The 17,217-nt window shown below is 38.2% G+C and overlaps 1 protein-coding gene across 1 annotated transcript in view; it reads right to left on the bottom strand.

Moving 5' to 3' along the window:
* LOC124545017 (probable ATP-dependent RNA helicase kurz) overlaps positions 1–17,217 on the bottom strand; it is a 133,520-nt gene that overhangs the window by 9,456 nt on the left and 106,847 nt on the right. The window contains exons 13-15 of the mRNA XM_047123794.1: positions 14,987–15,243; positions 14,700–14,868; positions 6,287–6,384 (exon numbers count right to left, since the gene is read on the bottom strand). Coding sequence (XP_046979750.1) covers positions 6,287–6,384; positions 14,700–14,868; positions 14,987–15,243 — 524 coding nt within the window. The remainder of the gene's footprint in view (positions 1–6,286; positions 6,385–14,699; positions 14,869–14,986; positions 15,244–17,217) is intronic.

The following is a 17,217-nucleotide window of genomic DNA, read 5'->3' as shown; positions in this document are numbered from 1 at the left end:
TTTTGCGTTCTTTTAAATTTGGTATGCTTTTTTTTGTTGCTTCTGCAACAACAATCTGACCTGTTTCGTGTACCATGGGGAATCAGTACCATCACTTATTACTTTATGTGGTATATATCTCTCAATTGCTGCTGATACTATCTCTTTGAAAAAATTCCATAACTTTTCTACACTTACATGATCAGATTGGAAGGAGTGACGACTGTCTCTTAAAAAGGTGTTAAGAGCATTTTTATCAGCTTTTGTAAATAGATATACTTCGCATTTCTTTTTTATGGTTGTAGGTGTTACGGTATTCAGCCTAGCAGCAACTGGCTTGTGGTCGCTAATCCCTGTATTCGTCACAGCACTCACTATTTGTCCAGGATTATTTGTTGCTAAAAGGTCAAGTATGCTTTCGCAACCATTTACGCTTCGAGTGGGCTCATGAACTAATTGTTCAAAATAATTTTCTGAGATAGCATTCAGTACAATTTTAGATGACTTTTATGCCTGCCACCGGCTTTAAATGTATAATATTTCCAGCATATCAAGGGTAGATTGAAGTCACCACTGACTATAATTGTATGAGCGGGGTACTTATTTGAAATGAGAGTCAAGTTTTCTTTGAACTGTTCAGCAACTATATCTTCTGAGTTGGGGGGTTGGTAAAATGAGCCAATTAACAGTTTAGTCCGATTGTCAGATATAACCTCTACCCATACTATTTCACATGAACTATCTACTTCAATTTCGCTACAAGGCAAACTACCCCTGACAGCAATAAATACTCCACCACCAACTGTATTTAATCTTTCCTTTCTGAACACTATTAGATCGTTTGAAAAAATTTCAGATGAACTTATTTCTGGCTTTAGCCAGCTCTCTGTACCTACAACTATTTGAGCTTCAGTGCTTTCTATTAGAGCTTGGAGCTCTGGTTCTTTCCCAACACAGCATTGACAATTTACAACTACAAAACCAATCATTTCTACAACTACTTTACTCTGTTTTACCTGCCCACTTTTAAACGGACGCCCCTTCTGTGGTTCCCTGAGACCCTCTAGCCTAAAAAACATCCCAGTCCCTTCCACACAGCCCCCACTATCCGTGTAGCTGCCTCCTGTGTGTAGTGGACTCCTGACCTATTAAGCAGAACCCGTAAACCCACCACCCAATGGCGCAAGTCAAGGAATCTGCAGCCTACACGATCACAGAAACGCCTGACCTCTGATTCAGACCCTCCACTTGGCTCTGCATCAAAAGACCACAGTCGGTTCTAATGACAATGCTGCAGATGGTGAGCTCTGCCTTAATCTTGGAAGCAAGACTGGCAGTCTTTACCATTTCTGCTAGCCGCCCGAAACCAGACAGAATCTGTTCTGATCAAAAGCGACACACATCATTGGTACCAACATGAGCCACCATCTGCAGTTGGCTGCACCCTGTACTCTTCATGGCATCCGGAAGCACCCTTTCCACATCCGGAATGACTCCCACCCCTTGGAATGCGCACAGAGTGCACACTGGCTTCCTTCCCCTCCTTGGCAGCCATGTTCCTAAGGGGCCCCATTACACGCCTAACGTTGGAGCTCCCAACTACCAGCAAACCCACGCTCTGTGAATGCCCAGACCTTGAGGGCCAAGAAGCTTCCTCTGGAACAGAGTAGACAACTGCATCCGGCTCAGAGACATTGTCAGCCACAAATAATGCCCGAAACCCGTTCGTCAAACGAATCGGGGAGGCCCTACGATAGGCCCCTTGGAAAGTTTTTCGCTGCCTGCCAGACTTTGGAATGATCTCCAACTCCACCAGGGGTGAGGGGTCAACCTCACTGCAGGCAGTACCCAGGGCGGCCACAGCAGTGGATCGATCGGAGGACACGTGGGACGTGCTCGACGTCCCTCGCAGTTGCATCACATATATGACAAAGAAAAATGTCATAGTTTATAAATAATGTCAACGGACCCTTAAAATGTAAATAAATAGCATTCACACAACCACCAAATATATATTTTGGAATCATACTGGGCACTGAGCAAAGATAATTGCAGGCGAGTGAAATCTTAATTACAGGAAAGGTTCATTCATTAACATTAAAGTCAAGAATTGTAAAGTGTAAATGGCAATGTCCGTCTAAAGTAAAATTATTGAACAGTAATTAAAATTGAATAACAACTTCATTTTAACAGTTAATGTCATTCATGGGACATATTGCCAAGTGCTTTCATTAGCTGGACTGTAGTGTTGAAAGTCAAAGTAACCAAACTGAACAAGTAATTAAAGCTGAAAGCTGAATCAAATGGAAGCTGAATGTTGTGGCCATCCAGGAAACATTATGAAGAGTAGTAATTAAAATGAACAACATTTTGATTTTGTTTGAATTCTGGGGTTTAGCATCTTCTATAGTGTCATATTTCTTTCAGCAGTGTGTATTAACAAAACTATTGTAAAATTGGAAAAAATTGTCAAGGGCTTTTTGCAACAGAAAATGATAAATACAGGGGTATTCAAAAAGAGGCAACAGATTTCAAACATTTATTGCTTCCAAACTACAAAAGATAGAAACAATTCCAATGTTCCTGAAAGATAAAAGTTCAAATTTCAATGTGCGTACCATGCGTATCATGATTTTCATTTTAATGCAGAGTGGAATTTCTTCACAAGTCACGGTAAAAATGTTTGTGATGGTATTGGTGATGTAATTAAGCATATGGCTCCATGACCTAGTCTGTAGCATCGCCCAGAACACAACATTCTATCACGTCTGCAATTATCTACCTGGGTACAGAAAAATACCTCCGCCATACGATCATTTCATGTTTTGGAGGTTGAGGTGAAATCTATCGAAGAGTTGCTAAAAAGCAGAATGGAACATGTTAAAGCTATTGCAGGCACAAGGAGCCACCATCACTTTTCTCCAGCAGACACTGATAATGTGCAGTTGAGCAGACTGTCTGGTTATAATTATAAGTTCTTGCACACCATGTGTCTTCAACATGTCCGATCATGGATTCAGAAGCAAATGTAACAACATACAACCAAGTTGCTATGTTGTTGCTATTTATGACAACAAATGGTACTTTGCATGGTTGTGAAGTAGAAGGTGATGTACTAGTGAACTTCATGGCACCAGTAGGACCAGCAAGATCATTTCAATGGACACATTTGACAGATGTGTTGGATTCCTTTGTAACATATTCTTATGGCAGTTACAGTTCCTACCAGTGTGTTAGGAAGGCAGTACAATTTTACATTCAATATACAGAATACAGTAGCTACAGCATAGGAAAACTTCTGCTGAAAGCACAAGCAACTGGTTTTTGGCAGTTAAGGCGCATTAAACACTTAATGATAGGTTGTGCTGATCAATATATATATATATATATATATATAAAAAAAGAAAGATGATGAAACTCACCAAACAAAAGCGCTGGCAGGTCGATAGACACACAAACAAACACAAACATACACACAAAATTCTAGCTTTCGCAACCAATGGTTGCCTCGTCAGGAAAGAGGGAAGGAGAAGGAAAGACAAAAGGATATGGGTTTTAAGGGAGAGGGTAAGGAGTCATTCCAATCCCGGGAGCGGAAAGACTTACCTTAGGGGGAAAAAAGGACAGGTATACACTCGCACACACACACACATATCCATCCACACATACACAGACACAAGCAGACATATGTCAAATGTCTGCTTGTGTCTGTGTATGTGTGGATGGATATGTGTGTGTGTGTGCGAGTGTATACCTGTCCTTTTTTCCCCCTAAGGTAAGTCTTTCCGCTCCCGGGATTGGAATGACTCCTTACCCTCTCCCTTAAAACCCATATCCTTTTGTCTTTCCTTCTCCTTCCCTCTTTCCTGACGAGGCAACCATTGGTTGCGAAAGCTAGAATTTTGTGTGTATGTTTGTGTTTGTTTGTGTGTCTATCGACCTGCCAGCGCTTTTGTTTGGTAAGTTTCATCATCTTTCTTTTTAGACATATATATATATATATATATATATATATATATATATATATATATATATATGGAAATGAGTGTATGGCATTGTTGGCCGGGAGGCCCCATGCGGGGGCTTTCGGCCGCCATACTGCAATTCCTTTATAGTTGACACCACACAACACCCAGGACTATGTTACAATATTAGAGAGGAAAATTGCTACTCACCATATAGCAGAGATGTTGAGTCGCAATAGGCGTAACAAAAAGATTCACACAATTACTTACATACACACACGCGTGCGTGCACACACACACACACACACACACACACACACACACACACACACACACACACACGTCTGCAGTCTCAGAAAAATGAAACCACTCTGTAGTGAGAAGGTACTTTCCTCTCTAATATAGGTTACGTTCCATCCTGGATTTTCCATTGCTTGATTTCTACCTATATGTTGTTGCTTAGTAATTAAACAATTTGGGTGGGGGTGGGGGAATAAGAAGAGTTTAAGACATTTTTTTTCCAAATTGTGTTCTGCAACAATGGTCATATCACCAAATGTATCTCTGTCAACTTCTGTGATCCACAAATGCCTTGCAATAATACAGTGAAATTTTGAGAGATGTTACATTATGATCTACTTACGCAGTGTACAAAATTTGGGTTGGATAGCACTTGTCCCTTTTGTGCTACCACACTTTGAAAGCCTACATTTTTCTGGTGATTTTTCAGTTTTTGTATTTTCCTGAGCATGTAACTCAGTATGTGTGGAAAGTATGGTAATGATGTATTTAGCCCACATCAGGCTTACTAGAAAAATGCTATCCCCTTCCTGAGTGAATTACATTTGGCATGGCAGGTACCTAAATATATGTATATTTTTTAACATGTTACATTTTTTATTGCATTTTTTACTTTTTCCAGAAAGATGTTGGGTGTTTTGATACATTGTGTGTGTTCCTTCAGTGGATGTTACTCGGTGATAAAAATTTCATTTGATTGTGAGGAATAGTTCCTAAGATATTAAGCCCTGAGGTTTGCTCTGAAGATAGATTGCCCAGTGCAGGTTGTATTTTCCGGGTCACACCACCTTTTTTCACAAGCGATAATTCAGAACTAATTTTCAGGGGAGCATTCCACACATGGTAGCATTCATGTGCTCAACTTCAGCCAAATCTGAGACTACGAGCTGGAGCCCCTGGTTGAACTGACAAGGAATGACTTTTCTGTCAGTATTTACCTAAATAGGATAAAGGAACCTCTGGTTTTAAAAGCAAACGTCAGCATACACTTTTATTTCCATTATCCCTATGATAGTCTTTGATACATTGTTAACCAGAGGATTATCACTTTTAGAAATTTACCACTGATCTCCTTGGGAAATAGTGAAAAGTTTTTCTCTGAAATGATCATTTAAATGAAAAATATATTAATGTTGTTTACAATAAAATTTAGAGCAAGTAGGTACTGTATGGTTTAGCAGTTCAGTCACATGTGGAAACTAACCAACTGAAATTAGAATAATTGTGAGAGTCTCATCTAAATAAACTTTAATGAGAGACATGTTTATAATACCATCAGCTGCTGTGTAAACTTTATTGAAATGCAATACTAATTTTGGTATATGTGGACCATCTTCTGGCACTGAACAAAAATTCATTTTAGCACCTTGCTTTCATATTTATTAAACAATAGTTGCCTTATTATTGTGTAAAGTTTTCTCATTTAAGTCAATATTAAGGCAACTGTGTTTAATACATGAGAAAGCAACATGTTATAACGACTTTTAGCCCACTGCCAAACATGGTCCACATAATCATAAACTAATAGTACATTACAATAATGTTTATATTGCAGCTGATAGTGTATATAAAATGCCTTTAATTAAACATACTAAATACTTGAACAAATATTTCATGAATAAGCTTTGAAAATTTTTCAAACAATGGAAAATTGGTGCTGGAATCAGAACAATATGAAATAGATTGCTACGCACCACACAGCAGAGGCACCGAGCGGCAGACAGGCACATTGAAAGAAGAATGTGTGATATTATAAGCTACTGGACAGAGTCCTCCTTTAGATGTAGAATAGTCTTAGTGCCTGGAGACAACAGCAACCATGTGTGTATGAAAGTGCATGTTTCCTCCTACATCTGAAGGAGGACTCTCGTCTGATAGCTTATAATATCAAAAGTCTTATTTCTACATAATCTGTCTGCCACTCAATGCCTCCTCTTTGAAAATACACTTAAAAACATCCATGGTGTCTTACATTGTAAATACAGTTACTAAATCATCATACTTATTTCTCATTGTAGGTAGCACTAATAATTATGACTTACACTTTGGGTTGTCTTTCCACACATCAAGAAGTTTTCTGCGCGAGTCTGCTCCTTCAGATGCAAGAACCCTCAGCAAAATTTCTGTTCTTGGCTGTAAGCTGTAATCAAATTGCTAGTTGTAATCAAAATTTACTTCTCTTGAGAATCTATAAAATCGAAGTACAAAATAATACAATTTTTGTGTATTTTTACAGAATATTTCTGAGTTGCATATGTACTTTTTCTTTCAATATATTCCTTAAAACAACAGATCCATATTATTATTATGAATAAACAATCATTTCAGCTTCCTTATGATTACTGTCTGTTGTGGAACATACTTTATGAATTCATGTTCTTTCTTATCTCTCTCAATGCATTTCATACTCTCAGTTTCATATTAGGGAACTTCAATAAATATCAGTCAGTACCTCCTGATACACTTGTGCTTAGCAATAATGGTTGGTTATTCACTATATTTCTGCAATAAACTGATTTCAGTTAGGAAGACTGTAATATTTAATATTTAATTAAGGGACTAAATATAATAATTTCAAGAACACCATTATTTTCAGCTGAGATGCCTCAATTCACTATGTCACCTGATTAAATTTCTACACACTTTATCAATACTAATAACATACAGTAATGAAATTCTCCAAAACTGGAGCAATGTGGCATTTATTTTACATCACTAGAATGGGGACAGACAAAAAAAGTAGTTTGGCCTGGAATCTCACTGAGTGGAGCAGAATTGTTTCAGTTATGAGTCCTGTTGGAAAGTGGGTTGCAGTGACAAGTGAAGACATGCCTGCAGATGCCCCAGACAGTGATGGGATACCAAACTCAATTTTGCCCATCATACGGCCCCACAACCAGGAGGGAAAGAGTGACATTGCATTTCACAGCAGCAGCCTTACAATACATCTGTACCGTGATGACATTCTACACCCCATTTTGTTGCCCTGCATTGCGAGCCATCCTGGGCTTACATTTCAGCAAGATACAGGGAGAGAGTTTCAACTGTTTATCTTTCTGCCTGCCAAACCCTATCTTGGCCAGCAAGGTCACCAGATTTCTACCCAATTGAGAACATTTGGAGCATTATGAGCAAGTTCCTGCAACCAGCTTGAGGTTTTAATGGTATTATGTGCCAAATGGACAGAATTTGGCATGATATCCCTCAGGAGGACATCCAACAACTCTATCAGTCAATTCCAAGTTGAATAACTGTTTGCATAAGAGCCAGGGGTGGACCAAATTATTGACTTGTTCACTTTGTGAAGCCCTTTTTCTTGAATAAATCATCCAAATGTTCTGAAATTGTAATGATCTGTTCGTGTGTACATGTACATCACATGTACCACTATTTGTCCTATTTGGACAATTCCTTAAGGCACCCCCCCCCCTCGCCGCCCATCTTAGAGTGTATTTTGGAAGATGAATGGTGACTTGTAAATAGTCACAACAAATTTCCAGTTCCAACCCTGTTAAAACCCTGCACAATACTGACTTTTAAATCATGTTCCTTTCCCTGAGAGCTAGGGGGGTTCATGACCCTCCTTGCCCTTGGATACAAGTAGTTTCATAATTTAATGGAAAAACTTCTCATAAAGCAGAGTATATGGACCTTGTCAAATATCTGTGTTGTGCTGAAGGCAATTTGTCTTCCATATTCAAATTTAGACTCTTAGCGGCTGTTTTGATATTACAGTGATGTGTTGTTGATCCACAGGATAATGTCTTAGAAGAGACTGTTTTCTTCACTGTCAACAGTGTGCGGCTGCAGGGTTATGTTTTCTTGAACTGTCATTTTATACAACGAAAGAAGACAAAAATGAGACAAATCTGGCACTAAAAAGACAAGTCATCATTTTCTTCCAAAAATGGAAAAAATAAAATCAAAGTTGGTATACTGAAACATCAACACCACCCATAAAATAGAATGATTTTTACCTGTCCCTAACTATTGGTCTGTCAATTTTCTCATCTATAATCATGCATTTATTTACTGGACACTGTAAATATTGCTTTCATATAACACCTTGGAACATTGTTCCTGAATCTCTCTAACTATCATAAGGGCTTATAATGATTTTTTTAACTCTCTGCTGCTGCAGGTGATCTTGCATCATTGGCACTGTCAATATCATCATTTACTACTGAAGTTTAATTGTACTTTAAATGTAAGTTTAAGTACTACACTATAGTCAGTTCAGTCTGTAGAGCACTCAGCCAACTTTAAACGCAATCTTGAATGCTGACAGCCAACTTTAAACTGTATATTCTGATGAGTCTCTTGTTCATTTGAAGAGCAAAACCTGTAAATAAAAAAATACAAAGTGCGACTTGTTGCTGTTTTCAAAAACTTAGTTTTACGAGACGCTGCCCTACAGGGAATGCCTGCTCTTGCTATGTTTCAGAAAATTTACAAAATAAACACTGTAGAACCAAAAATTTCCAATCTTTCTTTTTCATCTACTAGCACAATAATTCATACATGAACAATCTTCAAAGCCACAGCAGCTATGTGTCAAATCAGGTATTGGAAATGTACACTTTATGCACATCAGTACAATAGGTTGTGCCAAAACCATTAGGTTAATGTGTGTGAATACCTTTTACTGATATCAACAATATAGGAAAACATAGATTACTACTTACTGTAAAGAAGACATGTCAAGTTGCAGACATGCATGATTAAAAGACACTCACATGTAGCTTTCGGCCACAAGCACACCTCATGCACACAGGACTGCCAACTCCAGCATCTCGGCCTGAGATGCTGGAGTTGGTGGTCATGTGTGCATGAGGCATGCTTGCTTGTGTGTGCATGAATGTTGTGTGTGTCTCTCTTTACTGGTGAAGGCTGTGGTCCAAAGCTTCATATGAGTGTCTTTTAATCATACCTGTATGTAACTTGATGTGTCTTCTTTATGGTAAGTAGCAATCTGTTTTCCTATGTTGTTGATATTCCTACCTGGAGTTCCCATTGTTTGATTTTACTGATATCAGAACTATTCTTTACGAAAAACAGATGATTTTTATATGCTCTATATTATACATATAATTATTGCTCTTTTAACACCCAATCAGTGAGCTCATATATGCAGTAACTCATCTGGCAATATGGTTTAAAAACAGAAACTCAAATTTCCTAAAATCATAAACACTCACTGCTGTGCATATATTTCCCATATTTCTTGGTCAATTTGGGAAAGGGGACCAAACAGCGAGGTCATTTATTCCATCAGATTAGAGAAGGATGGGAAAGGAAGTTGGCCATGCCCTTTTCAAATGAACCATCCTGGCATTTGCCTGAAGCAATTTAGGGAAATCACGGTAAACCTAAATCAAGATGGTTAGATGCAGGTTTGTACTATCATCCTTTTGAATGCCGGTCCAGTATGTTAACCACTGGGCCACCTCGCTCAATTCCCATATTTCTTCTGTTTGGAGTTCCCGATTGGCATTTACAGTCAACACTACGTTATTTAAGACTTGTTAAATTTGGTGAATGAAGGTATTAATGGGATTACCATTGAAGCATCCCTCCTGAAGCCCAAATTGAGATGTACTAAATATAACTGAGAACATAAGCTTGCTTAGTGAACTGCACTGATGAAATCATCTCCAGTTACCAGCCAAGCATTGATGAGTAGTAAAATTGCTGAAATGTTGCTTTGAGACTCTGTCGCCATTTATCTACTATGCTGTGAAAACTTTACTACTGAGACATTTCATTTCACAGTTTTTTTTTTTTTTTTTTTTTTGGGTGCGACATTTAAAAGTTCAACTTACCACTGCTTCTGCTATTTACCAGCTGTCACGTACAAATCATTATAGTAACTAATACAGCTAGGATAACTACTAATGACAATCTAAAATTTTATTTTTCCATACAAAATAAATCAGTTTAACTCTGTTCAACATGTGACAGAGAAAAGACATGGAAGAAAACTGTTTTGCTAGTTTGAGAAAATCTTCTGAAGTTTTGTTACCAATTTGATATACCGGGTAGTTATAATTAAATGTTCCCTACTTAACACATTATAACATGGAAACTAACTACCATAAGAGTACCAAACTTGGTAGCATTAATGTCAAGGACATGGGGAAGAAATATAATGCAAAATCAATTCAATTGAAACACTTTTAATACGCTGCTACGGTACATCATACCACTACTTGCTAGTACCATTACCGCTACAAAAGGGGCTCAATATGATGCCCATCAGTCTCCTAAAGAGTCTGAAAGCACAGGATGGCATTCTGCACAGCAGAACGGAGCATGTCCGTAGGTATGCTGGCTACCTCTCTTGATATGCTGCACTTCAGATCAGTACATGTGTGAATGTTCCCCTGGTATGTCCTGTCCTTCAGGTAGCCCCACAACCAAAAATCACAGGGAGCGAGGTCAAGTGATTGTGCCGGCCAAGTAATTGGAAATGATCAGATGATAATTTGGTCATTTCCAAATGTATTTCGGAGAAGAAGGTAAACTCCAGGAATGATGTGCAGTGGGGCCCCATCTTGCATGAAAACTGTCGAGTTCATTGCGTCTCTCTTCTTTAGGGCGAGTATGACATGCAGGCGAAGAATACCGCAGTGACGCTTGCCAGTCACACTGCACGTCATTGGTCCATGAGTGCCAACCTCTTCAAAAAAGAAAGATCCCCACACTCGACAGTTCCATCTGTTCACCCCACCCGTCAAAGAAAAATGAGCTTTGTCTGTCCATAGGATAGTCCAGGGCCAGCCCTCGTCCAATTCAATCGTTGCGAGAAAGTGGAGAGTGAAGTCAACATGTCATTGTGCGTCCTGAGCTGCAAGCTGCTGTATGATATGGATACCATTTGAGAATGATTAAAAGAACCTTCTGTACAGTGAACCACAGGATGTTCATCTGTCGCGACACTGCGTGCTCACTGCCTGACAATCGGGAATTGCATGCAGCGTTGTCTGCCATAGCAACAGTGATTTCGTCAGCCACCTGTGGTGCAACTGGTCGTTGACCTCTTCCCGGAGTGATGCCCACTTCTCCAGCTGATTTGAACTTCATCATACTTCGTACAGCAGGTGGAGAAAGTGGACCTATTTGCAATCTTTTCAGCTAGTGATATTCTCGAAATGCAGCTGCAGTGTTACTGTTGTTTTGATAACAGAACTTCACCAATAATGCCCCGTTTGTTTTGTCCAAGCTCATGTTGACACGTCAACAAGTTCAATGTGACTGGTCAGGTGTTTAAGACCATGAATCATGATGACTGATCACAGCACCTGGTGGCCATAGTTGGAACTGGATGGTGGCACTGTGACGCACAGAAATCATGCACCCCATACTCTGTACATTAATGCTAGCATGTTTGGTACTTGTATGGTAATTAGTTACCATGTTATAATGTGTTAAATACAGAAATTTTAACTACAACCACCCGGTATAATATTTTGGAGGTAGCTTTCATTATGCTTGTATGGTAATGAGACATTATTTCCATAATTCTATGCTGCATACTATTATAAATATTAATGCATGTTAGGCACATGGTGCTGAGCACTTGGTCTGTAAGAAGTGTAATTGCTACAGAGCTCAAAAAATGATTGAAATATACCCGAAGAACACTATAAAACAACAATAAAAGCTTATTTATTCCATGAATTTATTAGGCAACCCCATGATGGTATCTACACCTCACAAAAAAGGACGCCAGCATGAGGTCCACAATCACTCTATGAGGCTACATTTATAAAAAGACATTAAATATCAAATAACACATCATAATGAGACTACATTTATAAACAGGAATAAATTATCAAATGGGCAACAGTACACTTAAATCAAGTACTTTACACATATAGTACCCAGAAAACCCAATAGCAAAAATCAGTTCATCCCTCCTATAAGGTGTCAGGTCAGGTAAAACAGACACTTTGTTGAAGTCATAAGACAGAACATATCCATCCTTGTCATCTGGTCACACAAAAGCAGCTTTGTTAGCTTTTACAAAAATAGTCTCCTCAATCTCATGACCCACATTTGATATAACAACTGAGATATCATGTAGGCCTATGGTAATTTTAAAATTTTCCTGATGAATTATATGTTCAAACAAATTTTGGGTTTGTAGCCAGTCGTAATTTAATTCATTGCACGATTTTCAACCGGGCACCTGTCTGTCATCTTCAGATGAGGAACTGAAGACTGACAAAGACTTGCTCCATTCTGCCCCACAAAGCACGCTGTGAGTATTCCGTGCACGTGTCAAAATTCAAGTTGACAGATGGACCACACTTAAAAGCAGCAGCACCTTCACTGGTGGAACTCAGGTGTCCTCTGTGTAACAGCTCACTGAGGCCACTGGTACACTTTGTTGTCTTTGATTAGACCAAATTGTGGAGATTATGGGGTTCCATGCACTGTCCAACTGGCAGCTGCCATCACAGTTCATCAGATTTTCTGCCAGGTGTATTTCCATGGATTTTTTAACACTGGAGTCGCAAAAAGATGTAGTTGTGGTCAGAGTCACAGTTTTATAATACTCAATTGAATGTGTAGTGGAAATACAGTGACTGGCAATAGCAGACTTGTTTGGTAGCAAAAAGGCATGTGCAACACTGACGTTCAGTGCAATATTCTTCATGGTGTGTGTGGTCCGTCCTATGTTAGCCACACCACACTGACAAGCATATTTGGTAAATTCCGGCCTTCTGCAATACAGGGTTGCCACAAGTCTCCTCAAGTGAAATACCCTGATTTCCAGACAAGTTTTAGCATTTTTCCCTGACAAATTTTGAGAGCTCAAGGGTAAGTAAAGGCAAAAAAAAGTAAGGACTTCGGTATTTCTAACCATGTGAGCAAAAATCTTAGTACTAACATCAACATCTTTTGCAATGAACTGTTTTTAGATGGAGACAGCAAGCCAAATGGATATACAGCGTGTACATAAAGTCCAGCAACATTTCAATTATTTATTGCACAAGAACCAAACATTGCACAGATATCATACACATGTCATTTTGAAGAGAAAACCTGAAAGTTTTTTTTCCGTGCATACTGCTACAGAATAGTTTGGAAATTTGCCGATAGTCAGCGTTAGTCACAAAAAGGCCGAGTCCACGTGTGGAGTAAGCTTACTGTGTGGTGGAGTTGAAAATGGCCTCCTCGATTACCAGATCTCACTCTGTGTGACTTTTTTTCTGTGGGGACACATTAAAGATCTGGTGTATGTACTGCCTCTATCATGTGATGTACAATAGCTCCAGGAGAGAATACGGGAAGCAACTGCCATAGTCGACGATGGCATGCTGGGACAGGTATGGCAAGAATTCAATTACCGTATTGATGTCTGCTGGGTCACTCATGGTTCGCGTATAGAATGTTTGTAAAAAAAAAAAAACTTTCAGATATTGTCTTCAAAATGCAATATGTATGATATCTGTAGAATGTTTAGTTCTTGTGCAATAAATAATTGAGAGTGCTCCCGGACTTTATGTACACCCTGTACGTTTTATAAAGACCACTGACATTATTTTACTTCAATAAAATGAAACTCACTTGGTGACCAAAATACGCATTTCGATGGAATCACAAGACAGATTTAAAATTCCTTCACTAATTTCAGAAATAACATCAGAAAAAAAGTAGGCCTCTCGAAAGAAGGGCATGGAATAGTAGCGTAAAGCACACTACAGTTGACTGCCAATAAAATGTTGGTTCCATTATGTTTGTTATTGTTGGTTATTACCCCCTGTGTTACGACTATTATTTTACAGGTATTGAGAAGTTTTTCTTTCAAGAAATACATGAGTACGCAGCCTCAAGCTGCCTGAGAATGCCACAATTTTCCTCTTCTTATCGTCACACGGTCTGAGACGCCTTGTCACAGTCCGCGCGGCTGCCTCCGTTGGAGGTTCAAGTCCTCTCTTGGGCATGGATGTATGTGTTGTCCTTAGTGTAAGTTAGTTTAAGTTAGATTAATCAGTGTGAAAGATTAGGGTCTGGTGACCCCAGCAGTTTGGTCCCACAAGACCTTACCACAAATTTCCAATTTCGTCTTCTTATCATCCCATATTTTCTAATACATAAACTACTTTCAAAGTGCCAAAATGTACTAGAAAAAATAAAATGTCTATAAAATGCCACACCTTGCTACATACTTGTGGTGAGTCTGCACGAGGGGAAAGGGGAGGGGCAGGTCACATGCCTTACAAGAATTTTAGTATTCATCTTTACTGGAACACCAGCCTTGGTGCATGGTTTTCTTCTGATTAATTTTATTTGGAAAACGAATATAATTACCTTTAATTTCATATGCTGCATTCATTAGGATTAGAATCTTGAAATACACATCTCGTCCAAACTATTGTGAAATGCCACTACTACATATATTGTTTCTATTTAAATTTTTTCACATATGAGCTACTATAAACTCACTTTGCCCATGTCTTATTCATTGTTGCTGGTGCTGACAGGAGAGAGTTGGTAAATCTTTTTAGTTTGGGGAAAACTTCTCCCTCAAGTAAGAATCTTGCAAACCACTGATACCGTTGTCTTCCAGTGGGATACTCCAATTCCACCACCGGTAACTGCCAACCTGCTCGTCCTGCGGAAATATGAAATGACAAGACAATGCTTAGCAATATTATGCAACACAATACTTGGCAGTAATTATAGGAAACTATAATTACCAAGCAAGGGCATACGACTTAACTTTAACATACCAAATGTTCCTGTAATGTGACATTTTACTACACCAGTTTCCTGGCAAAAATGAGGAGGTGGATCAGTCTGTGGTTCCGAAAAGTTGCACAAGGCTGGAGCATACACAGGTAACCACTCAGGCTCTATTGCTGTAATTCCTCGCATGTATAACTTTCCATTTGTTTCATACACCTCCTGATAGACGACCCACTCTGGGCGTTGTCGTTTTAGAACTGAGTGTGCATGTATGAATACTGGGTCTTCCATCTCTAGGCACCTGCAATCATGCAGTTAAAAGAAACAAAAAGTTTTCCATCAGAAATTGTAGGTAGTATTTGTCATCATTTTCAAGCTGCTCATAATGTAGTGATAACAAAGTAAAATTATTTATAATACTAAAAATGATGTCCTATGAATATAGGCAGCAGCCTATTGGGAAAGTGGTGAGGGTAGGGAGTTGGGGAGAAGGAAGACAAAGTGAGAGTGAGAGGAAGAAAGAAATCCTAGATCAGATGAAATTGAATTTTAGTGAGTTTCCACAACTTAATAACTCTCAAACTCATTTGGTGCATCCAATTCCAAGTCCTTTACAACACACTTCATTTTAAAGTGTTACCATGATCGTCATTTTCTCTCTACTGAATGGATTTGTGTCAGATAGATAGCCAACTTTCTCATTTTTTCCCAACAGTCTTCTTATACTCTAATATCACATTTCTCATTATGTGTCCATAATTCTGATCCATGATTATTGATTCCTTTCACAGACCACCAGTACACATGAGAAAGACTGACTAACTAAACTACTTTGCTAAAAACGAAGTGTGACTGGTTGAAGCTTAATGCTATTTTGTCTAAAACTGACATGGTGAGACTGTGGCTATGTATAATTAATGTAGGTTGATTCTTACAAAGAAGAAGACAGCAACTAGACACTATTAATAATGCTATTTATTTAAGTAAACAGCGCCATAAATGGTTTCAAACTAACAAGTTCATCATCAGATGGCTGTTCACAAGATTCACTTTACATAATCATCAGTTTTTGATTTTTACTCTCCCACTGTAGCGAAATATTCTTGGTGTGTTAGTGCCCTAAGGTAGAAAACAATATTAGAAACACCCTATGTGAACATAACTTATCTCCAAACGATGTAATACAGAGTTAACAAATATATGAGGTTAAGTAGTTAGAGTACTTACATGGAAAATTCCACAAAATTTTCTTGCAAAGTTACAGGATTGTATTTCTGGAATATTGCAAAGTATGTGCAGCACTTACATGATTTGCATATCACCATATTGTGCAAAGCACAAAAAACACACATACACACACACCAAAAAGTATTTGCCACATGTGAAGTTGACACAAAGATTGAAGTTTCACAAATACAACACCGCCAGAGATGTTCTCTCTCACAGATATTACGATATATAGATTATTTTGATTTCACAGTATGAACGTTTGTAAAGAATAAATGTAACACCAAGAACAAATAAAACACAAAGATAAACCTTACATTATGAGCATATAACATAACAGATGAAGTTGACAGATGTAGTAACCGGTTTGTGTGAATGCTACTTACATGGTAAATACTATGCTATATACAGGGAACAGCATGGAGGTGAGATAAAATGAATAGAACGACACTAGCAATTATATTAACATAGTATGGCGCACTGAGATTTTGAATCAATTTTACAGTTGCAATAAAGTGTGACTGAGCAGGGAGCTATATTTTGGGGTAAACCAGCACTAAAGAAGTTAATGTATTACAATGTATACATTGCTTTGATTTGACAGTGTATTTATTTTATTTTTTTACAAAGAATTAAGGTAACATTATAGGCATTTATATTATAAAGAACAAACATTACATTGTGAGCATACAATATTCAGTGAGCATTAATTTCAAATAAATTCGGAGAATGCAGTAACCAGTTTGTGTGAATGTTACTTATATGGTATTGTGTAAATACTGTGACATAAACAGGCAACAACAAAGAGATGAGATAAAATGAATGATGTGACAGTAGAAATTATATTAATGTTATATGGCTCACTTTTTTAAAAAAAATCAGTTTTATAGATGCAGTAATGTGTGACTGAGTAGGTAGCAATATTATGACGTAATATTTTGTTTAGATTATTGATTGCATGTTGTTAAAAGTAGTAGTGTTTATTTATGTTTTAAACTGGAAAGTAAGTAAGTGAAATTTTGTAGAAAGGTTGCATTAGCTAGCTCTG

Source organism: Schistocerca americana, chromosome 8, assembly GCF_021461395.2.
Source record: "Schistocerca americana isolate TAMUIC-IGC-003095 chromosome 8, iqSchAmer2.1, whole genome shotgun sequence".
Classification (NCBI taxonomy): Eukaryota; Metazoa; Arthropoda; class Insecta; order Orthoptera; family Acrididae; genus Schistocerca; species Schistocerca americana.
The sequence above is the reverse complement of the archived record's forward strand: the minus strand, read 5'-3'. Positions and strand labels throughout refer to the sequence as shown.